This window comes from Diadema antillarum, unplaced genomic scaffold, assembly GCF_040938485.1.
Source record: "Diadema antillarum isolate AM-2024a unplaced genomic scaffold, OU_Dant_1.0 scf00000029, whole genome shotgun sequence".
NCBI classification, from domain to species: Eukaryota; Metazoa; Echinodermata; class Echinoidea; order Diadematoida; family Diadematidae; genus Diadema; species Diadema antillarum.
In genome coordinates this window covers 3,205,635-3,232,694 of record NW_027270918.1, presented here as the reverse complement: position 1 = coordinate 3,232,694, position 27,060 = coordinate 3,205,635, and the positions used below count along the sequence as shown (strand labels likewise).

At 37.4% G+C, this 27,060-nt stretch overlaps 1 protein-coding gene across 1 annotated transcript; it reads right to left on the bottom strand.

Moving 5' to 3' along the window:
• Positions 1 to 1,109: 1,109 nt before the first annotated feature.
• LOC139738150 (eukaryotic initiation factor 4A-III) lies at positions 1,110 to 14,040 on the bottom strand. The gene is made up of 12 exons (XM_071648815.1): positions 13,903 to 14,040; positions 11,540 to 11,612; positions 10,858 to 10,924; positions 9,872 to 9,934; positions 9,109 to 9,241; positions 8,336 to 8,416; positions 7,387 to 7,528; positions 6,165 to 6,303; positions 5,020 to 5,135; positions 4,119 to 4,226; positions 3,432 to 3,559; positions 1,110 to 2,305 (listed from the first exon to the last, which is right to left on the bottom strand). Exons 1-12 carry the CDS (start codon positions 14,033 to 14,035, stop codon positions 2,289 to 2,291), a joined length of 1,200 nt encoding a protein of 399 aa, XP_071504916.1. The 5' UTR covers positions 14,036 to 14,040; the 3' UTR covers positions 1,110 to 2,288.
• Positions 14,041 to 27,060: the final 13,020 nt, after the last annotated feature.

Here is a 27,060-nt window from a genome sequence, read left to right as displayed (position 1 = left end):
AACAAGGAGTATATATTACATGTATAAGCAACAAACAAGAAACCCAGAACACAGACGTCATTATTTTCTGCAAAAAATTTGAATTCTGCTTTATTTCTTATAGGGCAAAAAAAAAGAAAAAAAGGAAAGAAAAAGAAAATCAACATCTACATTCTTTTTCAATATATCCCATCAAAAACACTCTGGAATAACACAAATGTGTCATAATGGAGCTGACAGTTTGAAATACAATTTGTATTTTGTTAGAATATGGACAGAAAAAATCTGCATGAACATAATGCAAGAAGGACCACCGATAACTATTTCATGTTTCAAAACTTAACCAGACCATTTACCCCTTGCCTTGATATTTGCACCACTTCAAATCCTTTCATTGTTTATCAGGTTGTTTTGACTCGCGTCAACAGATTAATGACTCGGTATTGAAGTCCGTAGACTGTAAACCTTTCCCTATCAACATGTATAAATCCACATCCAATTCTTTATGCAAAAGACAGTTGGTATAGATTTTTTCTTTTCATCGGTATCACTTATTTGAAAATGTTTATACAGCAGAACATGTTGATTATGGTCTTAAATGAATATAATTCTACTGCTGACTCGATGTTCAGATGTCTCTACAGTATGATAAATACCACATATCAAAATGAAGTGTACCATGTGTCTTTCAAGATAGAATCAACAAAAATTAAAATTCACCTGCTATGAATCATCAGCAAAGATGCTTAAATGGGAAAATCAAGAATCCTTTGAGCTAGTTTCCTATGTTCAATACATTTCCTACAGATCAAATGGTAAAAGTTTTGAACCAACCAGTTTGGGGATTCTGTGTATGAACTGTAGATTATCAGCAGAGATTGGAAATAATACCATACTGAAGTTATAAGCACCATCCCCCCCCCCCCCCCCCCCCCCCCCCCCCGGCCCCAATAAAACTCCTCAACATAAATGAGTACGACAATACATCTAAAAACTGAAGGAAACATTACAATTATTTACAGGAATATACAAGGATATTGGCTTATCCCAATATAACACATCTCACCAATAAATACAATCAACCTCAGATGAATCAAGTCTCTAAGTACAAATATAAGAAAATCGTTCTATAAGAAATATCACTACATATATTCATCCGCCTTGAAAAACCCAGAAAAGAAGAAGAAGAAGAAAAAAAAAGAAAAACAGGGGTCTTGGTGCATCAGTGACTTCACAAATTTTGAAATGAGCACAAGTTGATCATGCGAGGTTAACTGTATTTACTGTAACAGAGAAGCATCTACAACTTTTGATTATCAGCTATAAAGTGCTCATGAACACCAATTGAAGAAATTTCCATAATCTGCTACTTTAATTTGATAATATTGCCACATGATCGATGACAATTTATCAACTGGTCTAAAAATAGAGAGAACTGCATCAATATAGCTCAAGTCTCCATCTACATCACGTACATCAACTCGGATGACTTCTGAATAGGTTGACTCTCATTTATCTTCAGCACAAACGGAAGAATCAAAACTTTAGTGGAGGGTCAATTGCAGCAGGTTTTTCAACATGCAATAAGGTTGTACAGCACATTGAGTGGGAGGCCCTCTGTTGGTCAAACACATTCAGTGTACCTAGCCCTTTATGACTGAAGTATGGGACAGTGTTCTACTCGCTGCTACTGACGCTGCAGCACGTAAGCGCTGGAATGTATTACAATTTCCTTAAAAACTTTATTTTATATGATCAAGAAAATCATATACACAGTTAGATTCTACCAAGCATGAAGAAACTTCAGGAAACATATCTGTTGCTGCTGAAAATTATTTAGTTGAAAGATGCATATGATATGAAATGGTTGACATCACCTATACATCAGAACTGTTCCTATCAATGGTGGAGTTAACACAGGGTCACAGTGGCAATCCAGTAGACTCATAGACAACTGCCCTTTTGAAGCGATGGTTGTGGAGGCAGGAGAACAAGCAAAACCAGTCTGACAGTTTGAAAGTCATCTCCGCAATTCTGGGCTCCACTTCATCAAAAGTTGATATGATAGCAACTCTTGCTGAAATGGCAATTGTCATGGTAATTACAAGAATCCAACTTCCTGATTGGCTGTTGCTACAGGAGAAATTGCCATTCCAGCAAGAGTTGCTATCCTAACATCTTTTATGAAGGGGCCCTCATCTCCAGCAAATAGTGTCGATGAAGCCCGAGACCACCACCAGACTGGCTTGCAAGAATCCCTCTTCAGGTCCCAAACAGACCACTGGGGCAGCCAGGCCAGATTTCAGAGCTTAGATCAAGTCAGCAACTGGAATAGCAAAGAGCACATATAAACTTCATTAATAAGCAGTAAAACAAAGTGTGCAATTCATCATCGAAAATGCACCTTGCAGTTAATACAAGTTTCATTGTCCAGTAAGAGGACAGGAGTTCAGTTTGAAATACAGGGAACCCAGCTGCAAGCTTAAAGGACAAGTTCACCTTCATAGACATGTGGGTTGAGTGAATGCAGCAATATTAGTAGAACACATCAGTGAGAGTTTGAGCAAAATCGGACAATCCGTTCAAAAGTTATGAATTTTTGAGGTTTCTGCTCAGTCACGGCTGGATGAAAAGACTACTATAGCTTGTGATGTCACATGAGTACAACGATATAAAGGAAGAATAAAGAAAATTCAACATATTTCCATTTTTCTCGCATAACAAAAGAACACTCGTCTTCTCTCTTTCAGAAGGCAGGGGGAATTATATTACCCTTAACATATGTCAGTAGCAAGTCGAAGAAATGTGCACTTTATTCAAAAAGTCAAGTTTTGTGAAATTCTCTTTTTATTTTCCTTATATAGTTGTACGCATGTGACATCATACACTGTAGTAGTCTTCTCTTCCAGCAGTGACTGCGCAGATACTTAAAATATTCATAACTTTTGAACGGATTGTCCAATTTTCCTCAAACTTTCACTGATGTCTTCTACTAGTATTGCTGCATTCTCTCAATCCTTATGTATATGAAGGTGGACTTGTCCTTTAATTACAACAACATACCACATTTAATGAGGTGATTTTGACAGTCCCCATTTTTCATTAGAGCATTTAGCTGGGTCTCTTTTTAGTATGTTTACAAGGTACCAGATATAATGAGGTAAAAGCGACAGTCCTGGCGACTTCTTTATACATCTAGATTTCCTTGTATTCAAATAACCATACTATTAAATCATTTTCCCAGTTTGAAAAATCTGAGCCGCATGGTCAAGCATTTGACCAGAGTCTCTTAAATGGTGTAAATCGGAAGTTATGGAAAAAGTCCCAAAAGGCAAATGTAATTTGCTTTCTTATTTGCTTTCATATTCTCTAGTCATAATTTGGCAGGATACAGTATTCAACTTCTATCTTGTGGAGGGGGTAAAGTGGGTATGATGGACAAATGAACTCACCATTCATGGGCATCTCATCAATTTGTGTGCTGTAATACTGCTCTATGTCCCTCAAGATGCGGATGTCGTCGCTCTTGACAAAGTTGATGGCGACACCCTTGCGGCCGTATCTTCCCGAGCGACCAATCCTGGAAGCACAAAACAGAGTAGCAAATGTCAGACACAGACATCAGCACTTGTGTCAAATAATAACTGCAATCATATTCAGCCATGCCCTTGCAAAGAGAGTGGCAAATAGTGCATCAGAAAGATGCTATGTATTTTCAAAACACAGACACAGAAACAATGAAATAATTGCATTTCATTTTCATTTCATTTCTTTATTGTCCATATATCTGTTTTATTAATATCCCCTTAACATTGTCCATTTTCTGTCCTATAAAATTTGTAGGCTACCTCCACTTAAGATAAGCACACAAAAAATGAACAAACGAAAACAAAAAATTGATGAGGGTGTTACAGATAAAAGAAAACCTTGCATATACATCACTTTACAAAGGGGAATGCATCAGTACACATCCTTCAAGCAAAAAAGTTTATTTCTTTATACAATGCAGAAAAATAGAGCCATATTTGCCTATCTAACAGAGAAAGAATTCTTTAAAGACAATGTCTCCTTGCTACAGCTAGCACACACATTCCCGTTAAACACTTTCAATCGCACGACGGAGAGTCAGAGGTGGATACCTGTGAATGTAGAGCTCACGGTTGTTTGGTAAGTCATAGTTGATGACCAGAGAGACCTGCTGTACGTCCAGGCCACGGGCCCACACATCGGTGGTGATGAGGACACGGCTAGAGTCAAATGGTAATCATGGTAACACAAATGACATTCAAGGCTCACAAACATTTACAAAAATAACCAAATTTCCACAGGCTCCTTGCAAACATCAAATTAAGTCTGTTCAAAAATATTATTTCATGATAACAATATCATGAAATGAAGATGCTCTAAGACTGCCACTGATCTTAAAATGTGCCTATTTGATATCTACTTTGAGGTGTTTTTTTTTTTAAAATCACCATCTTAGATGATCATTTTAAATGGCCATTACTATCTATCCAACATCACTTCACATGCAGTGAACACTTGCTCTTGTTTCACTGATTTCACTATTCACACAGTACACATGTCCCCATGGGCAAATTCTTCCATAAAGACAGTAATCTGTGTCCCTATACAAATACAGAATGTCTCAAAAATAAAGACAGTGGAACCTCTTTTAAAAACGAGGACCTAAAAACCATGACAATTATCTTGCTGTCTCAGGTTTCCAACTCTATCAGGGTACCAAAATATAAGAGGGTTTTGTTACATCTAACCTCTTTCAAACTTGGTTCCACTGTATTGCCTCACAACTGCAAGTAATGAACTCGATACAACTGAACCTCGTTATAACAACATCTGATATACGGAGATAACTGATATAACAAAGTAATTTTGCACGTCCCAATCCTTTTATATTCTTTTGTTTTAATACCTGATATAACAAGACACCCAATACAACGGGGAAATTTCAGCGGTCCCCAGCAGCTCGTTATAACGAGGCTGCCCTGTACTATCATATATTCCTGACAGGTATCTCACCTCGCACCGGACCTAAACTCCTTCATGATGGCCTCTCGCTCCTTCTGAGGCATGTCTCCGTGCATGGAGGATACTGTGAAGTTTGCTTCCCGCATCTTCTCTGTCAGCCAGTCCACCTGTTTGCATGGATGGATTTCAAGAAGATTAAAAATCAAAGAATATTTACCAGTACTGCCTTTTAAAAATACTGAAATTCCCCTCCCACTGGCATACATATGTTCTTCTTTCAAGTCATAACTGTCATTGAATTCATTCATTCATATTATCACTGGCATCATAATTTGAAAATTTAACCACACACAACCTTTCACTGTAGCATGGATGAATAGCACCATCTTATTCAGATTGATAGAATTGTCATTTGCTCTCAATGCAATTCTTATGCTGGAGTGAAAAAAAAAAACAATCAACTTCAGATATATGTTGTGCCCATGAATTGACCATGCATGCTCAATGAGTTAATGCCATTTTTTATATAATCCCATTTCAAATTTGACATCCCCAATCAGCAAATGCAGGCTGCTATCATGAACCAGATGACCCATACAACCAAATACAGAGATTTTTTATATGCCAGTGGATGCACGTTTAATTATGCAAATCAGCACTGACAATAGCTCATATTTTTAAAACCTCAATCAAAGGGAGACCAAGAAATTATGTTCTTGGCTTGTCCATTCATCCCAGGTCTTATCTTTTCCTTCAATCACTGATAACAAATTCATATGTCATTTTCATATCATGTCATTTTCTTTCTTTTCCTTCTTCTTAAAACATTGACAATAATCATAAAGGATGTTCACTTCCTCAAAGAACCAGTAGTTGCATTTCCATTATTTGACAGCAAAGGTGGAGTGAACGTACTGATTACTACTTGATGAGGTAATATGGCCTTTAACGACTGATAAATCTTGAGGGGGAGAGGTTTGCAGTAAAACCATGGGTATGTAGTCCTTGTAGGGACTGTTTCTTGGCAGAAGAAGAACCTAGAAAGAGGAGACTTGAGGAGGGATGCCACATACGGAGAGTGTAAGGAAGATAGGCAAATAGTGACAATTGAGGGGCAGCAGTGACCTGGAAGTTGAAGTTAATTGAAGGTGATAAATCTTGCTGAAAAAACAAAACAAAACAGAGTAGCCTCTTACCTTCCTCTTTGTGTTACAAAAGATGACGGCCTGTGTGATGGTGAGTGTGTCGTAGAGGTCACATAACGTGTCAAACTTCCACTCCTCCCTCTCGACTGCCACAAAGAATTGCTTGATTCCCTCCAGTGTCAACTCATCACTGTGGAGATTGTACACAGAGAAATAATTTTTTTGGGTCTTTTTCAGACACCAATCATACGCACATATTATGTCCCAAAAATGTGTGCAGGACTTATGTAACTGACTGTCCTTAAAAAAAAAAAAAAATCCCTTGTCCCCTATCTTTGTCAAAAGCAAAACGTTAAAAAAAAATTTTGAAAACAAAAAAATAATTACAGTACTCTCCGCATAATTGAGTAGGCTCGGGCAGAGCGTTTCTTACCCGATTAAGCGGAGTACCCGATTAACAGAAGAACACGTCTCATTCTCATTGGACACACACACAATGTGTATGTACATGCATTGTACACTGCACCAAACACTTACACTGTATGCTTAACACGCGTGTTGTAAGGCACATTCGGAGCGCAAATGAAGTGTGTTCAACTCCCGTTTGTCTGTGCAATTGTGAGTGCCAGCTACATGTGTAATATTCATTTATGTGTGGCAAGTCGGTACTGGTACATGTGTTTTCATTTTTAATCACTCCCCAAATGATCGTCTTCTTTGCTTAAGCAGAGAATGCCATTAGCCGTGGAAAATTTGACATTCATGATTTCTTAAAGTGTCATATCTGCGATAAAATGTGGGTAGAAAGTAGATTAGAAGAAAATTATTTACCCATTTATGCGGAGAGGCAACCCGATTATCAGGTAATTTTAATGTGCATTGGAACTGATTTTGACATTACTACCCAATTAAACAGAGTACCCGTTTAAGCGATACCCGATTACGCGGAGAGTACTGTATTGAAATGTACATACAACTGTAAAATACTAACAATGTTATCAACTTAGCTTTTGATATGACACAAAAGAATAACAGATTGTACAGAACACAGCAAGTATCTGCTGATGGAGGACTTCCTTCATCAAACAAAGATCTGACAAGTGGTCAATGTTGTCAAAAATGTATGGGCTAGCTCTTCTATTACACCATAATATTTGTCTTTTCTCATGAGTGCACATTATCATATTTTCAAGATCTGTGAAATCTTGAGAGAGTGGTAATTGATGTTGTGGTGGCTGATGCTATGAGAGATGAACACGCACTGCCGACTGACCGTTTGACAAGGATTCGGATCGGTTCCGTCATGAACTTATTGGTCATCTCGAGGATCTCGTGTGGCAGGGTGGCGCTAAAGAGAACAACCTGAGTGGCCGGCGGGAGGTAGCGATAGACATCATAGATCTGCTCCTTGAACCCTGGGATAAAAAAAAGGGAGATGATTAATGCCTGTCAATATTTGAATTCTGAAATCTCAAAGTTTCAGAATCTAATGGTGACATTCTAAGTCTTTGATTCCATGGAGAAGTGAATCAACATTGTTCACAGCTATGTTGGCAGACTACTTTGCATCACATTGTTCTGGCATTAGCATGATTTTCCCATGACAGTTGCTCTGCAATCAAAGAATGAAATGTCATAAATGAGCAATTTGTTCGTCCGGAAGCAGAGGCATACAAATGTATATCTTTATTTTCAAGATTCTGGCAAAAAACTGAACTTGGCATATCAACATTTCTTTCTTTTTTTCAATGAATCTGAGCTGCAAGAAATATCAGATACTAGTTTCCATCAATCTTGGAGTCAAGTTCATATAATGCAGCATCATGGACAGGGGATGTCATGTTTACGAAGAAATGCTGGTTAACAGCTTTTTCCAACACAGCAAGTCAACAGAGAATGCAGCCTTTCCATGAAAGCAAATTGAAGGGACACTGAGATTTGATGCTCAGTATTGACAATCATGTTGAGATAGCAAAGATCAACTAGATACTTGAATTGCTTGTACAGACAACTCCTGTCATTGGGACTGCCAGTTTACTTTTGATATATTGGAAATTCGTTATAACCAAACAATTAAGTATATAAAGATATACAGATGATAAAGTTGGAGCCTGAATTTTTACACTGTTGTAACAAGACTGTTGTTACAACTATTTTCGTTCTAACGGGAGTGCTCTGTGTATCAGGAAATATGTTGCACTAACTTTTCATGGCCTACAAACCTTTGTTCAGCATCTCATCTGCCTCATCAAGAACAAGCATCTTGATGGAGCGTGTCCTCAGATTCCTTCTCCTGATCATGTCTGCCAGGAACAAACAAAAATTGTGCTTAGTAGGGACATTTTAATCACGATTACACATCTTCACATTTCTTTTCCTTACCATGGCTTCAATAGAGAAACCAAACATGTCTGTAAAGAAACCAAAACGTTGTTCAGTGGTAGCATTCTGCAATTGTTTCCTATGCACCCTAGGATTTCTTCCACTCATCACATCGACAGCAAAATACACACAACTGCCATTCAGCAGTGAACTCTTCCATCAGGGATGTACGTTCCCAGATTTCTTTTCCACGTCATGCATGCAGTACAAAGAAAAATGTTTGTTTAGCAATAACACTCCTTGATTATTCATGCATGCCCTCAGATTTCTTCTTCTTATCATGTCTGCAGAAAGAAAACACAACTTTTTAGAGTAACACGGATTCTCGGACTTCTTCCTTATATCTTGTCCAATGGGGGGGGGGGGGGGGGGGGGGAAAGAGAGAACAAAACATGGTTTGGCAGTACAATTTTGACATGTCACTGCACACCAATGAATTGTTTTAGTGGTATTGGTGCCTTAACAACAACAACAACAACAAAAATGTAACAATAATTGCTGAAGGTAAATCAGTTAATGAAAGCCTGAAATCTGCAGACTTATCAAACATTACTTGAAATATACTTTCAGGATTTGAGCAGAATGCAACTAAGACAGTGTTAAGCTCACTTACCAAAAACCCTTCCAGGCGTTCCAGAGACAACATGCTGCCCAAAGTCCAGCTTTCTGATGTCCTCTCCGACATTGGTGCCACCGATGCACGAATGGCACTGGACACTCATGTAATCACCAAGGGCTAGGATGACCTGCAGTAAATCATTGGGAAGAGGGTGTAAGACATACATGAATACCTCAATGTATTGACCTTTAACCTCAGTGTAAGCATTTTCCCTCTGTTTGTCTACATCTTTGGAACAACCCCACAACATTTCCTTGTCGCAAAGCAATTATCTTAATGGTGAAACACATGATAAAGTTTTTTCTTGAACTTTTTCTGAGTTAGATACAAAAGTGACATTCGATTCTCCCAGTGAAAGGATACGCTGCTCTTTGTAATAGTTACTCATACAGAGATGAACACTGTGCCTGAATAACAGCACAAGCATAGGCAAACTGTACGGTCTAAGACAAAATTACATTAAGTGAAGTCTGATCAATTACCAGACTTGACTGTAAGTATCAAGCATCTAGATTTCCTTCCTTTTTTATATTCAATGACACAACTGATCCCTGTACTCAGTTGATGGATGAAATCAGAATATATAAGTCCAATATTTCCATCACTTGTGCAGCCAAGTTACAATTCACATACCCACACTTCTCGCAGCACAGAATGTCACTCTCGTTTAAATTAATTATTTTCTAAGCAACTTTAAAAAAAGTCAACTCTCAATTCTTGTGATATCATGCGTGAAGCAGCAACACACAACTCTTACCTTCTGTATTTGACCTGCCAATTCTCTCGTAGGTGACAGGATCAGTGCTTGGGTTTCTCGAACCTACAATGTGAATGTCAAAAAAGGTTTCATTAAAGGCATTATTTACCATTTGCAGATAAAACAAAAACCCAGTATTAGTGCTTCAAAATAGTTCTAAAAGGTCAGTCAGGTATAGAAACAACCAATGTAAAAATTTGAATCAATATAATCAATGTAAGTATTGTTAAATATACAAAATGAGAACAATAATCGTAATAAAAATGTTTCTAGACTAAACCATCTACAGTTATGGTTTATTAAGAAAAATAGTGATATCTCCTTATATTTTAGGCTTTATTGCAAAATTTTTATATGGCAGGATGTTTTGTGATACAACTGATCTACACATAACTAATGCATTAAATGTAATATCTCGAACATTTTTTCTTATAAATCACTGCTCCCAATGGTAAACAGTCCCTTTAAGACAGCTATATCTAGAGTCTGTGAATATGACTCAAGTGCATCACCAAACACTACACACAATACAAAGCGTAAAAGTTTCATGAAAAGTTACTCAAGGCAAGAATTTAAGTTCATTCTCTTCAAATTACTATGGTAATCTCAAAAGGTAGAGAGATTGTGTAAATGAGACATAATTAGTGAATGAAATGTGATAGGATCTGCTTACACTAAGGAACTCTCTTCTAACGAATATATCAAACCTGTCTCTTCTGTATATTCCCTCTGACATATTTTTGTCATAAGGGTTACCACCATTACTGATCTACTCTCAATTTGGATTGGACAGGTAAAGTTGAAGTTACATTTACTAAACACCCCAAAACAGCAGCAACAACATCAAATCACACTCATTAATTCATTACAGAAGAAAGCCTGGTCAAAATATCATTGTGATTAATGCGTATTGCTGTTCACTGTTCAAGCATCAATTATTGTACCCATCAATTCTGACAGAACTCGGGGACAGCTCGTGAACAAACCTGGATGTCGAGGCATTGAAGAATTGAGATGGAAAATGTGGCCGTCTTTCCTGTACCAGACTGAGCTCTATTATAGATCAAACAGAAATAAAGCATGAAATATTGCTACCAAGAGTGACATTGGTGCAGAATTCAGTTACATGGCAGATGAATATGAACGACACATCACAGAATGGGATGACTTACTGCCACTGCTAACTGATCATTTGGTTTGCTGTTCATGGAATATCATAAATGCTCCCAGGCAGGGAATATGGTGTTTTTTATTGTTCTGTGTACAGATGAGGCTGGCACTAGCAGTCGGCACTTAATATAAAGAGCACTGAGAGAACAAACTGACAAAAACACATCATTTGGAAGATTTGTATGCAGAACACATATTGCATGATTTTGCAATGACCTATATCAGCAAATTTTATGAAGAAAACATAAAGAGGGTATGGATTTAGTGTCGAGACTCAAATGCTAACCCATTGTAGGATTCTCAGGCATGACAACACTAAGCAGAATAATCTATCATGCTGTCAACAGCCCTCTTTCAACCCTCCTCAACAACCGAAATTCTATATTAGAGAATGCTCACACATTTAAATGTATACTTTAAATGAAAGCAGGGTTATAAAGATTTCAAGTCTGGGTGAAGTGTACAGTGTATAATTTACTAGAAAGGTGGAAAACTTACTGTGCAATGACATCTCTACCCTTCACAACTGGCTTGATGGCTCTCTGCTGAATGGCTGAAGGCTTCTCAAAGCCTGGAATATGGTCGAGGAAAAAGGAATAGAAACTATAACAATGATGCATGTTATATCTCATATTCAGGAGTGAAAACATGGGGTTCGGTTCTAACATCTACACATAGGTCTGGATCTGTGTCTACATAGATCTAGAATCTAGGTTCTACTAAAAGAAAAAAAAAAGGCTTTTTTATTCTTTAATATGCTGGGAAATTTAAACTTACGTGAAAGCATGTCTTTCTACGTCTTTTTTTTTTGCTGCCTCCAATTGAGATCAAGTCATCAATATCCACACGCAACTAAAGATCCCAACATTTGCAACAAAGTGAAAGCTATTGTAAATTTTCAAGTGTTCCAACGTCAATTACCGTATGGTCACCATTGCGGTAAGGTCGCCAGACATTCACATCGCATGTAACCCGCGCCGCGATCGGAGATCAGCTCGGATTTTCATCACTCTCAAAATACATTCGTAATTCACCTTTTTCCTCCGTAAAAACTCAAATAATTGTAATCAAAATATATTTTACCATATGTAAGAGGTGTTCAAACCATTTTTAATGCGAGGATGTTTTTGATTTAGAATGGATTTCAGGTTGCAGACTAAGGGAGGTTTTCAAACGCGGTGACGGACGATGCATCCTTCCTTGAAGTGTGTGTATAAACACACACGCTAATAATATGTGGCAGGCTATTGGGCGGCAAACTAATTCAGTGGCTATTGGGCGGCAAACTAATTCAGTGCCGATATTAGGTCACCCACCCGGAAGTGCATAGGAATTACACACAAGTGGCGACCATACCGTAATTGACGTTACTCTACTGACATGTTTAAATTAAATTAGGGCCTAACTGTTAGATCTCATCCTAAATTACAGAAAATGATGACACTTTTACACTCTGTTGTCTCTAAATTTACCGAGTATTACTCATTGATGATTACATAACACCATAGACCAAGTCTGTAAAGACAAGAGCGATTGTAAGGGCAAACGGAACTATATTAATGGACTTAAGTATGATTTGGGATTTGAGTACCAGCTGTCCATTCACAATCAGATCAGGGCCCGTAAATAGGGGGGTGTTTCACAAAGCTGTTCTTAAAGTGAAAACTAAGTTTCGGTAAGTGCTTGAGAACCCGTCTAGCACCATTTCATTTTTTCTTGCAATATATCGAAAGAGTCCACTAAGAAACTTACCTGGCTGACGCGGTTTGCCGGAATGATGAGTCGGTTTGGAGTATTTTGAGAAAAATAATAACAGTAGGAAAACCAACTTTTATTCCAGAAGGCTCCAGACTAACTCGGTCTCGGGAAAAATTCGACCCTACTTCAGACAATTCACACGCAGTTCGTGATCGCCACATTCTACTGGCCACTGCATAATACCAAATGAGGCCTAACTGAATGGACAGGAAAGTGCGTGCTAACATAATCCTGTACAAACAAAACAAAAATGACAGCACGCGGTCCTCAGTTGCTGAGACGCGCGGTCTTTAGAGTTTTTGTTGTTGTTTATCAAGCGCCTTTGATTGTTTTAGAGGTGCTTGATAGGCGCACACTAATTTTGCATGCGCGCAAAAGAGGTTTTTGATGTGCACGTTGTAACAACTCGGACCATTAATACTGCGAGTAGCCAGAACACGAAGCGCTAGTTTATACAGGCCGCTCCCATAGGACAACACTGTACAATCAGTGGATTCAGAGGGACAACCATTACAACTCATGCCATCAAAGCGAAGCCGAGTTATCCCCGAGTCCGAGTTTAGCCTGACCCCATTCGGGAAAGTACTAAGACTGAACCTTTTTGGTTAATATTTTGCATTTTCGTTGTTACCCATCGAATATCTTGTTATAACATCGTTATCCTGCACATTTCCTAAGCATACGTTCACATTTGGGAGCGAAATTTGACAACTTTTGCAGGCGTAAAAAATAAATTTTACCAGAACTTTGTTTGGGCTTTAACAGTTAAGAAGGACTTAATAAGTACGACTGGTGATCAGTTCTTGTGTGCTATACTTACCAGAATCTCAATAATTCAGCACAAGAACTGATCACCAGTCAGTCGCACTTAAGTCCTTCTTAACTTTAAGAACAGCTTTGTGGGGTACCGGCTTTGTGAAACACTCCCCAGGGCCCAGGTAATATGCACACGTAAAACGCAACGTTACGTAGGTAGGACGCACAGAAGCTGACCGGTAATATCATGCCAATTCTCCTTCATATATTTTAATGCGATATTCTCACGCTAACATTTCATACACATGTGCACGATGTGCAAAGCTATAAAATTTAGAAAATCTTACCATAGGCATAGATGCCTCGAAGAAGATCTTCTTTCAGATTCAGAGAATCAAAAGTCGGCGTTACATCGACTTCCTCACTTGTCTCAAAAGTGAGATTCTGGTCGTCCTGTGACAGTACGCGTCTCGTCGTCATTTTTATTTTTTACCACGGTGTAGACGAATACACATACTCGTAGAATCATGAATAGCGCCCTCACCTACATTGGGCGGCGAAGACGTGAGATGTTCCGTCGATTTATGACCAAAGAGTACTATAGACTATATGATTAAGTAGCTTCTATACTCTTTGATTATGACTTCAGACTGTACTTACTATACAAGTAGTAGTACATATACATGTACTTGTATGTACTAAAGAGTATAGAAGTTAGGGCTCTCTTTGATATGTACCGAGTTAGAAATATTTACACTGTAGGCCCTATACATGAATAATTTAGACTCAAGGCCTCCTTAGCAATTTCTCCGTAAATTAGCTTTAAGGATTTCAACGATTCTTTTTTTTTTTTGTGCAATATCCCGCTACACATCTTCAACACCAAGGTTATATATGACTGAGAAACTGAAACTCTCGATATATTTCCACCATATTCAACTCTTTTAGATTTATTTTGGCACAGTATTGTTCAAGCATCAGAAGATGCGCATGTCAATAACTAGTTTCAACTCATATATTACGAACTTTTTGTCAGTAGGCCTATCAAAGAATGAAAGCATTATACTATACTCGAGTTCCCTACACGATTCTCCGAGGAAACCTAAACCTTCATATTGATTTACTTTCCACTTAATCGCAATAAGTAAAAACAAGCAAACAAACAAACAAACAGTGTAAAACAAAGAAGGATCCGGAGAAGGATACAGCGAATCAGTAGGTATAGTGCACGATAGAACAATCGGTCGATGAATACTGGCGTCACAACTTTTTGAAATGAAGCAATCATGTATGAAGGGTATTATGACCATATACTAACTATTTACAGTGAAATTTGGGACAAGATTAATTGGACATTATTATGACTATATACTTCAAACTATTTACAGTGAAATTTGGGACAAGATTATTTTGGACATCTTTCCACAAGTTTTGTTCATAAGATTTTGTTTTTGGTCCCCCGGTGACTCCCCCCACCCCCCCCCCCCCCCCACCCCCCATCCGCACCAAATTTTCGTGTGATTTAGATATTAGATTTGGTATAATTTGTAGACTTGCTTCAATTTGTCATCAAAAGTTGGACAATGAAAATCGGTTATCAAATTCTAATAGAAATGGAGAGTTGCCAAAAGCGTGTTCCAAAATTAATGTAATAATCGCGTTTTGATGATCATTATTCCATTTTAAATGATGAAAATTCACTTTCCAGTTTCATACCTTTTTTTTAACCATGAAATACCAGTATAATCAAGTGTAAGAGTTTAAGTCCCCTTTAAGTGCTAGAAATGACTTTTTAAACGTCAAGACCAACACTCAATATTTCCATAGCAGTGGCAGATCCAGGGGGAGGGAGTTGCACCGGGTGGGTCCCCTATAGTTTTGTTTTCTTTTTTAAAATAAAAGAAATAAAGATAAAATGAAAAATAAATTTGCTAGGCACGATAATCATTGTTAGTCAATTGTATAGTGATAGTGGCACCAGAAAATTGCGCTTAAGCTTTTTTTTTCTTCTTTTTGCTTGTAAGCTGATTAAAACACCAGACAGTGACACCAGAAATATAAACTGCTTTGTGCCTCCTCCCCCTCCCCCTTTACGGAATTTATTCCTGGCTCCGCCCTGTCTAGTCACGGTGTTTCACTCTGCAGAACAAAATGTTACGACGTATTGTATGTCTGCTGAGTGGTTGATCCACGTTTAAATGTACGTATAAATAACCTAATCGATATCATTAAGGTCGAGGCTATCCATTGTTATGATTATATCAAACTTTGAATACCTGCACCTACCTACCCCCTACCCCCCTCTCTCTCTTTCTTTAATGTTTGAAATACTACTAACCAGGGGCCCGTTGCATTACACTATTATGGTAACTTTGCCATCCAATGGTAACTACCATGGCAACAATACTCAACAGCCAATCAAAATCAAGATACCATTGGATGGCAAAGTTACCATAATTGTAACTTTTATGCAACGGGCCCCAGGATGGAGTGGAAACTAGGAAACGGAATATGAACCTCTGTTGCATTTAATATTCATTGCATATTTACCTGCAAACAATATATGACATTCATTATACCTTGGGAACCGGATGATAACCTGTATTATGAAAAAAAGTTGAACGACGAATGCATTACTGCGCGCTATGGCTGTTGCATAAAAAGTGCATTATCATGAAAAATACAATTTATTCAAAAGGGGAAAAGAGAAAAAAAAAGGTTTGCGAAGGAAGAACATCTTCCTGTTATCTTCATGCAGGTAAGAACAGCCTATATACTGTCAGGGGGGAAAAATGCATATTAGAAAGATGATCTCTATATAGAGTATTCAAAACAAGCTTGTTTTTACATCTTTCTCGCGCATTCTATTAAATGCAAATAATATTATGCAAACTTACACTGTATAACTAATTATAATTATGTGATATCATAAAGAGTTACATGATATTGAAACAATGAACGGTTAAAGGGAGTGAAAGTCTGAATTATACGAGGAAATGAGTATTGTAACAGCAACAGGGCAAATCACTTATTTCATTAAAAAAATCCAAATTTGATTTATACAGAAACGGCTTATAATGTAGAAGGCCCCTGCATCCCGGGTCTTTTATACTAGTATACAAATGACAGATTTATATCATTTGAATGTAATACAACAGCAGTAAAACCCTGGAAGCCCTTAGTACCGGATATGTATTGATTGGTTGAAAAGGATTGTTTCTGTAAATGTTTTACTCTTGCGTTTCATTTAAAAGTTCTCGCTGACTCCATTTCATTACATTTTCCGAAATTACATACGCACGCACACACACGCACACACACACACATTTTTATAATATATATATATATATATATATATATATATATATATATTATACACTCAACCAAAAAAGTAAGTTCCCCCCAAGCATTTTTGGATATATCTCAAAAAAAGTATTTTACCGATTTTCATAATTCAAACAGGAATGGATAGGGAATTTTATTACTCATAACATGAATGGCATATCATTGCCACCAGATATCATTATGGGTGTGAAAAAAAAATGCATTTTATGTCAAAATGCATGAAAAAAAAAGTTGCACTTTAGTGATTTGCATTGTTACCCTTGGTCAGCCACTTCTTGGCAGATCTTTGACCTCTCCAGTTTCCTGAACCTTTGCTGTAAGTTTCCTTATGGCATTGGGTGAAACCCCTAGTCTCCTGGCCACCTCCTTAACCGGAACCCCAGCTTCAAGGAAAGCTGTAGCTTTCCCTCTTTCAAATATTTGCAGACGCGGCATGATGCAAAGTGGCCATAAGCACATTATATGTGATCAACCCGAATTGGAATTAAAAAGCACATGGCTTCGACTAACATTTTTATGTTGAAAAGGCCTATTGTTCAAAAAGTACGCATAACATCTGTTTGATAAGGAAGCACATTGTACATGAAGAAATTCCTGAGAATTACATAACAATTTAAAAAGGTTACTTGCTAACTTGTATAGGAAATGTACACAATTAGCTTCATCATGTGTATATAACCTTAAGTGCAACGTTTTTCCTCATGCATTTTGACAAAAAATGCATTTTTTCACACCAATAATGATATCTGGTGACAATGATATGCCATTCACGTTATGAGTAATAAAATTTTCTATCCATTCCAGTTTGAATTACGAAAATCGGTTAAATACTTTTTGAGATACACATAGTTTGGATATCCAAAAATGCTACGGGGGAACTTACTTTTTTGGTTGAGTGTATATATATATATATATATATATACGCAAATATTGTTGTCGTTTTTCTTTTACATTCAAGGAATGTGCAAACATAGTTCAGCATAATGTCATTTCATCTTTATCAAGAATTGATATGACTTATTTCCGTAAACAAATAAACAAAAATCGTACAAATCCCAACATGCATACACCCGTGTCGGTACTTAAATATAAAAAGTCTTCTACGAGTTTGGTGTATGAGTTCACGTCTATGTCGTTAGTCCAAAAGGCGTGAGTTAAACTGGTCAATCCGTATTGAAGCGCACGAAACCTAATTTAACCCAATTCTTTTAAAACACATCATTGTAACAAAAACCATATGCAACTTTGTCTCTTGCACTGCGTACTTGGGTCTTTAAGCCGAATTCACAGATGCGGAAATTTTGCCGTCTCTGATCTATTTCACCGCCCCATTTATTCATTATTTTTGTCCCCCTCCTTTTATTTCCGCTTTTTATTGAAAGGGAAAAAGGCATTATAAATCACAAAGGCATGCTACCCGTAACAACTATCATTATATACAATGAATGTTCGCAATATGATTATGTAATAAAATGTAGGAAAGTGAAATGAAAACTGCTCTAGGTACATGTATCATAAAAAAAAAATAAGCCCCGCTAGAAAGCACAAGCTGCAGCATACATGGATGTCTCTGTTCCACCTCCCTTGTTGAGACGTACAGTATACAAATGATGCACAGGACTGAGTGGATCGGTGAGAATTGGATGCGCGAGTTTAACTTTGGAACTGTTTAAACCCACGAGTGCAGCGAGTGGGTTTTAGACTGTTCCAAAGTTAAACGAGAGCATCCAATTCTCACTGATCCACAATATAGACCTGTGCATCATTTGTGTTATATAATGGGCCCGTAAATTCATGAAATACAACCATTTTCCCCATCATGCGTCCGGTTCACCTATGCATACAACACTATACAAGACTTGAACCATGCGTTCGGATTTTACCGGACGCATGGCTCAGTGTGGATCAGCAAAAATCAATGCATGACAATTGACCAATCAGATTGCAGAGATTCTAAAGCCCATTTTATAATATATATAGGCTTTCGATACATTGATTTAAATCACTTTATTACGTAAAAGGGGGTAGCAAAAAGGGCAGCAATATCTATTGAACAATTTCACGTCGACATAACTACTGGTGATAACGATAAACACAATACAGTACGAAAAAGAAAGTCAAATTCAAGGAGGCGAGAAGCACATGGCGGAATAATGTCAGATATCAGAAATGGATATTGAAAATAGTATAAGAGAGCAATTTGAGAAAGCAGAGAGGACGTTTTGAGGACAAACAGACTTGAACTGAATTGACAATCAATGGTTAACGTAGCAAAGATGAATTACTGTTGTCTTTATTGTTCTCTTTAAACAATATGACATCATCTTCTGGCATATATAGGGCCTACTAGTATTTTATGATCGCCCCAAAAAGATTTCGGTACGAAAACTACTGACAAAAAAGAAATAAAATTAGTGAGCAATTTGTACAGTTTTCAAAGTTGTTTTTAGATAAAGCTTCGTCAGCACATTTCTTCATCTGACTTTGCTAAAACTTCACTGATGTATAAAACTCCTGCATTCGCTGAATCTGCGTTATGTATATATACATATATTTAACATGTATATATAATTTTACATACACACGCACACACACATACACTCATACATATATATTTTGGTAGATTTTCCTTTAATTACGAGAAATTCACTTTCATTATGTCACCATCTTGGGAATCAACATGGCTCCATGCAGTGTATATCCAATGCCAGACTTCATCTATTCCTACGGGTTTCCCGATAAAAAAAAATATGAACACAAAATAACATTGTACTGATAAGAGCCACAGCGTCATCAGCGGCCGGGTGCAGCTCAAGATTTAATATATACTGTTTTCAGCAATATTCTCGCCAACAATGCATTTCTGTCCCGGTTCATTCATGATGGTTCTATCAGGAATACTAAGTTGCAATGAGTGCGGTCACTGCGACAACCAATCCGTAGTGAATGTTGAAAGTTGTTGCCACGGTAACTGCAAATAAGTACATGTACTACAAGCTATTTAGGGAGTAATTCACGTCTTTTTTTTTTCTTTTTTTTTTACGTTGCCTAATTTATGAATATCTATGGTCGGGAATCAATCACTGTGGGCTTGAATTCATTCGTTTCTGCACATTGCCCGGCCGGACGAATGAAGTTCGATAGCAAAACACGTATATAAAAAGTGCATAAAAAATGTGTATGTGTTTGTTTGTTAGTTTGCGTGTGTGTATATATATATATATATATATATGTGTGTGTGTGTGTGTGTGTGTGTGTGTGTGTGTGTGTGTGAGGGTGTGTTTGTTTGTTTGCTTATATTTGAATGTTTGTGTACTTCATATAAAGTATTTCATTCACATTTTGTTTAGTGACAGGAGATATTGTGTTTTGTATATTTAGTTTTATTGTACATTTGAATATGTTTTTTAAATTTTGTATTTTGGAACATTCAAGTAGAATCATTCAAGTGTATTCCTTGACAAGAGAGAATATGTTTCGTGTATTCATTTTGTATATTTAAACTTTGAACTTGTATGTATTGCAACGAACAAAATCGAAATAAATAAAAAAAATGGAGAAAAAAAAAGTATTTGTTATTGTGTTTGTTTCGCTGGTCCTTGAAAGCCACACTTAAGTGTCCGGTGCTAAAGATTCGTATCTCCTGTGTTGTAGACTTAGAATCCGATCTCGCATCCGCACTGCAGACTTCTAACTTGAACCTGGTGTGGACAACAAAAATAAAAAGCAAGTGTCAATTTTTCTCACAATGAACTCAGAGCGAGAATAAACTTTCCCTCACGCATATTATCTACATGGCTATGTCGATTACTGCTAAATAAACCACAAGGAACTTGTATAAATACTGGCAATATCAATGCTTGTATAGCTTACGAATAAATTCGGTTGGAAAAAGGAATACACAGACAGAAAAGTTTGACAAATCTGGGTTCGCGACACCACCAGTAGCTTTTACCTCTTCGGCACTATACGGTCTTTAGAATTAAGTATACAAAATTACCTACAAACAAATAGACTGGTATGGATCGAAAGCATTATGTACTATGATCTCGTATCCGGGTCATTAGATGCAAATTAGTTTACGAGTTTTATAAGCGGGTATATATATCATAATGGAAAAGAGCGGGAAACGAAAGCATGCTGAGAACTATATACCAGCCCGTCAAATATCAATTTCTTTCTTTCAAGGAGCAATTCCATGAAATTCTAATTGAAGAAACTCACATTCTACAAGAATAAAGGAATGGCCATGAAAAACCGCACAAACTGTGTATCAGTAATTCTTGTCTATGTCGTAGAGTTAATCGACACACATTGAAAAAAAACAAAATAAACAGTAAAAAAAAAATCGCCTCAAATTTTGGACTATAATTCATAACCGATTCGTCACGACTTCGTTGAACTTTTGCTTCAACACGTCTAATCATTGAGTGTTAATTAACAGAATGTACCGGCATACGTATTGGTACAGCTGTACTTCGGTTCAATGTACACCGTGGATGCCAACCTCGCAAACAGCATTCTGCGGGCTGAAAAGGCCTTCACTTTTCTTGCAGTAATTAGACATGTGAAGTTACTAGTATACAAATTGGGGGAAAAACACCATTTCCCATGAAATCGGCAGTTTTCAAAAAAAAAAAATAAAAGGAGTACAAAATACAAATTGTACTGCAAAAAGTAAAAGCTGGCATCTCTGGTACAAACATGGAAAGCATACTATTCTTCTCTTACTTCCAGGGGAAACTAGTCTCCTGAATGCTTGAAACCAAAGTTATGAAATTAAGATACATAAGCTTAGCATTTCTCATCATTACCGTGCCATCATTACAATGCCCATTAAGTGCAAACGGTAACAAAAGTAACAGCGACCCAATCACCACCTTGTATGAATCACTGTTGACCAATCACGATAAAAATATACAACGTATGTATTTTGATTGCAGCGCGCGTGACGCACTGCACTGAACAGTCAAACACAGATAGAAACACGATGGGCATACCGGTATGTATTATTAACAGAATAATCATACAATGATATATAATGGTTGATATACAACACAAAACAAAACCCCTAAATGATTAGTGGCCATGTGAGGTCTACATAATATTATCACATAAAAGAAAAGCAAAACAAAGCAAACCCATTAAACCAATTAAAGCCGCCAATGATATATAACAGAATGAATGGATACTACCTTTATGATCTCAACAAGAGATTAATAACGGTAGTTTCTTGGCCAAGAACACGACGAAGGACCGTTGCAAAGAAGGAGTGACAATTAAGTCAGTGTAAGACACGTAACTCCTGAAAGATAATTCGACACCGATATGGGCAGTATTATCCAGTTACATCATTACACAGATCATAAAAACACAACGGTTAAGGATAACACGGCAATGAAACTGCTGGAACGAATTAGTGGGACAAACTTCTTTCATAATAGAGAGACGAGCAACAATTGGAACGTAAATCTCTATAGAAATATCATATATAATGCAGGGCATGTTTCACAGAAGAAACACGAGCGCATTCGCTACTGAAATCATTAATCTCTTCTGAACAGCAAACTCTTTTTTTTTTAAAGACCTGATATACAAAAATACATGCTTGGTCACAGAATCGATACTCCTATGGCATAATGTGTTGCTGTTGTGGTTTTTTTCACAAATCGCGGCAGGAATTTGCTCAGATAACGGGATAACAAAATCGTCAAAGATACCTAAAGAAAACACTATAGACATTATGATGGGTCAGAGAACAGACGAATAGTTAGAATACAAATCAACTGAAAGAAACGGCAATATAGGGGCCCTAGGCGTGATCACCACAAAAATGACAAAAATGAAAGGTATATTTTCACGACAATAACTCAGTGTAATGGCGAAATAATTCTGTCGAGTGATTTACAGCTTTGGAAACAAGAGTAAGTTATTGGCTCGTGAGCACAAACTTTATGAGAGCAATGTGAAACCAATACGACCTGCACTATTGAAATCTGTTTTCATCTCATCACCGATGAACAGAATTGGAAATACTAAACGCTTCCTTCAGGGTTATGAAAACGTTACGTAATGGCGGGGATGAACGTGCACAATATCACTTGGGTAAAGAGTGGTAAGGGTGAAGTGAGCGGATAGAAAAAGACTCTAAATGAAAGAAATATACCAGAAATTGAAAAGATGGTTAGTCTTTCTTCGGACTTGTGAAAGCGTTGTATAATAACAAAACCATAATAATCAAACACGAATGTTATCATCGATATAATGATAAGTGATTCTTGCACTGATTAATTTGTTCGGTAGATGTATTGTAGTTTTGTAAGCTTTGTATAAATGTATTGTAGCAATGTAACGTAAGTATACGTGAGGCGACTGCACTAAACAAGTTCCCTTTTTAGCATCCAGCCCCTCAATTTTCATTTCCACTAAGTCCTTAATGAAACAAGATGTATTTCTACTGATTATGTGACATTATATGTCACAAGAATATACCATCATTTTGACGTTTGTATTACCCATGTACAAGTATAATGTTTGGAAATGAAAATGAAACATGAATGAATGAATAAATGGAAACGATGAGGACTGGAATTAAAATGAAAATAGAATAATGACTGATCACAAAGCAGTACGTATAAACAGAAATATCACACGCTTTTTACATGGTTATGTATTTGTATGATAACGTAACATCGTAGCTTAACATTTAAACATGAATGGGGCAATAGAGAATGGATTAACAAAAACAACTCAATTAAAAAATGAATTTCTTGGAATGTAACGGTAATAAAAGTTACAATCCGATGGCAATTAGAAGAAAAATCTTTGACGCAGAAAGCAAAAAAGTTACTGGTTATAGGCAGTGGCAAGCTAAATGGAGCAAACAACCAATCTATACTCAAGATATGAAACTGATATAACCAGTACTATCAATCTTGCTCATCGTACGACACGAGCAGAGAGAACGAAAAATAACGTTATCTAAAAGGTTATATAACCTTTGGGAATATCGTACTACAGATGGGGGAAAACCCCTCCTACATAACAGCTGATCTACACATCATGGCAAAAAAAAAAAAGAAATGGAGTGAAAATACACACGAATATAACAATTAAAATTACGAAATAAAATCGAAAATCGAATAAACAGTGAAAGATTCATCAAAAATTGGTCAAAAACTACGCGAGTATACTGGAATTTAGAAGTCTCACATGCTCTCCCCCCCCCCCCCCCCAGCAGTGGTGAGATTTGTCAGCGTCAAAAATAATGCAACTCATAGAACAGATAATGCTATTCAAGTTATGGTCTCACCTATCATCTCTTTGCTTGCGCATAAAACTGAACTAAAGTTCATGTCCATTTTATTTTGTCATGAATTCAAAAGAAAAATTGAAATCTTGCGCAACGTGTGTTGTTCTAAAAGGAGAAACGAGTTAGCAACGGTAATTTTGAAGAAAAGTGTTGTACTTGCTGATTTAAAGAAGTGGAATACAATTTTCGGTACAAACTATTGATTAGAACTAGAAAAGAAATCATAACGGGACAACATAATTGCCTTATACCTAATTTACACAATGTGTGATTAAGACTTAAACTGCGACGCTTAAGTCATGTTAGACCGGAATATCCCATAACTTTTTATTTTTTGAAGTTGAAGGAGAGAGTCCAGTTTTGATACATTTTAACATGGAATGATAAATTTCTACGCCGTATATAATTATATTCGCCAAAATTTTGCAGATTTAAAGTTAATCCATTGACTAGAAGGTACGAAATTTTCCCTCCCAAAAGATATAGTAGAGCATTCCTTTATTTAGCTATTATCATTCGCTCTAGCCCAGTGGTATTTTCTGCATTCATGTAGTTCAGAAGTGTGTAAAGAGTGTAAATTATATGAAATGTCGGATGTGTAATATGAGACGAACGAACATAGTACGAATCGCTGTTTTTAGTGTGACATAATATATCCTGCAATGACTACTCTTGTCCATGCATAAGGTCGAATGCAATTTCTACCATTGGTATACATGTATAATGCTAATGAACTAATCTGCACTCGTTTTATCTCATAATAAATGTATAAAGATGAAAAGAAGAAATAGTAATGCATAATTAGTGTCCAACAACTTTTAACACGAAATTTTCAACGCGCCGCGCGTCTTCTTCGGGGTTTCTTCAGGATAGTCCGAAACCATGAAGAAGATGGGTGGAGCGCTGAAAATTTGGTGCAACCATTTAAAGTTGTTGGACGCTATTAATAATGCATTAAAATCTCTCTCTTTTTTTTTTTTTTTTTTGGGGGGGGGGATCAAAATCATCATATTATATATCACAGATAACGCGAGATTGTATTGCACAAAAGAAAGCGATGTGATTATAAGCATATCAGGGCAATTACCCCCCCCCCCCCCCCCCCCCCCCGCCCCCAGACAATAATACCCCCGGCTAAATACTGGTTAGTGATCATGGTGATAAGGTTAGAATAAAGATTAGGATTAGGGATACGTTTAGGGTTAGGATTAGGGTTAGGATTAGAGTTAGGGTCAGGGAAAGGGTCTGGGGGTGGGTAATTGCCAAGGGGGCAATTGCCCTAGACCAAGTCGGCCTACATGCTCAATTAGGCACCTTCACACCATTATGCGTACGTAATACGTATACATTAGCCATTCTGCTTCGGTCTCGGTGAATATAACTGCGTTTGGGCTCATCCAGCATCTGTCGTGCATAATAATGATAAACTGCATTCGAAAGCATGAACTCGTTAGGTGATATGCGATTTAAAAAAAATACGTCTATACATATTAACACCTTTACTTTCGCTCTCATGTTAGATCGGTAATACATCCAACTACTAAAGCGCCCAATCACTTTCGATGGGCAAAATATCGCATTGAGTTCCAGGAAGTCATTGACTCCATTGAGCAGGAAATAATCCGCGTATTATCTGCACCCATCAACAACTTGTCAACAATTCTTCGCGATTATTTACGGGCAGAAAACTGAAGGAGAGGCATTCTGAAAGCGCTTCTCTGCTATTCTTTCACTCTTGTAATAGAAGTCCCTTTGCCATAATGATGATATCAGCTTACTTTATCGCTGGTGTCTCTACCAGTCAAAAATGAGTGTTTACACTCGGCTCGGGCGCTTTTACGTGCGGCGATAGCACTTTCGCCCGTTTTATGATGTATATCTAATCTGCGAGAGAAGTAATTTAAGTGTCGTATGTCGTTCGTGTTTCCGTCATGAAATGATATATACCGGCATAACGGTAATACAATCGCGCTTCTTCTCCTGCTACGTAGAGCCATGTGAGAGGGGCTTTTGATTTCGGTCGTTCCTTCGCCGTGTGGTGTGCGGATGCAGAGAATCAAGTAAGGGAGTGCGTTGGAGTCGGGAGTGTTGATCTTTGGCCCACGCGAGGAGTTGATGGCGAGTCGGGAGATGCTTGTGAGAACCATGTGCAGCCGAATCTTGATTCACCTTCAAGCAGGCTTCGATCTGTACAGTGGGAGATAGAAATTGAAAATACGGAATATCAAAACCTTCCATTAACATCTGAACGACGGGGAGTTTTTTATTGACTTGTTTTGCGACTTAAATTGACTGTACGAGACTCGTCATTGATAGTCCCCGATGGAAAATTAATGAGCGTGAAGGTGATTCGACAGGTTATCTGGAGTCATTCGCTGCGATATCACACAGTGAAAAGTAAGGTCATCTCATGGAAGAGAGCACTCTTAAGTCTTACGTGAGTGAGGAGCTTTTGATTGTCAGTCTTGTAGGAAACGTGTGTGGATTTCTCGAACGATTCAGCATGAAACGAGAAGGGATAATTCGCTGGTAAATTCTATACAACGATGAAATGAGGATGTGTTACTACTCTGAGCAAATCACGCCGTTACTCAAACTTGAAACTTGCATATTTCGTCATAAAAATCACACAACTCTGTGCTCCACCTGACAGATACAGAAAGATAATTATAGCCGAACGTGGAATGTTGTCATCGCTATGTCTTTAACGGATACAAAGCTACAGAGACTAAGTATGCCTGCAGTGAAACGTGAGCGACTTTTTTGGGAACGAGACAACTTGAACAGATTGGAGTGGTCAAAGCAGCCGCCTGTGATGTCGTTGCGGAGTTCCAATCTAACTATAGCC

Bases quoted from the DNA above. Each gene is read 5' to 3' on its own strand.
- LOC139738150 (XM_071648815.1), bottom strand. From the start codon at position 14,035: ATGACGACGAGACGCGTACTGTCACAGGACGACCAGAATCTCACTTTT. The intron at 9,242-9,871 runs GTAAGAGTTGTG...GATTTACTGCAG, and splicing joins TGGCAGGTCAAATACAGAAG to GTCATCCTAGCCCTTGGTGA. The intron at 4,227-5,019 runs GTGAGATACCTG...ATTTGACTCTAG, and splicing joins GAGTTTAGGTCCGGTGCGAG to CCGTGTCCTCATCACCACCG.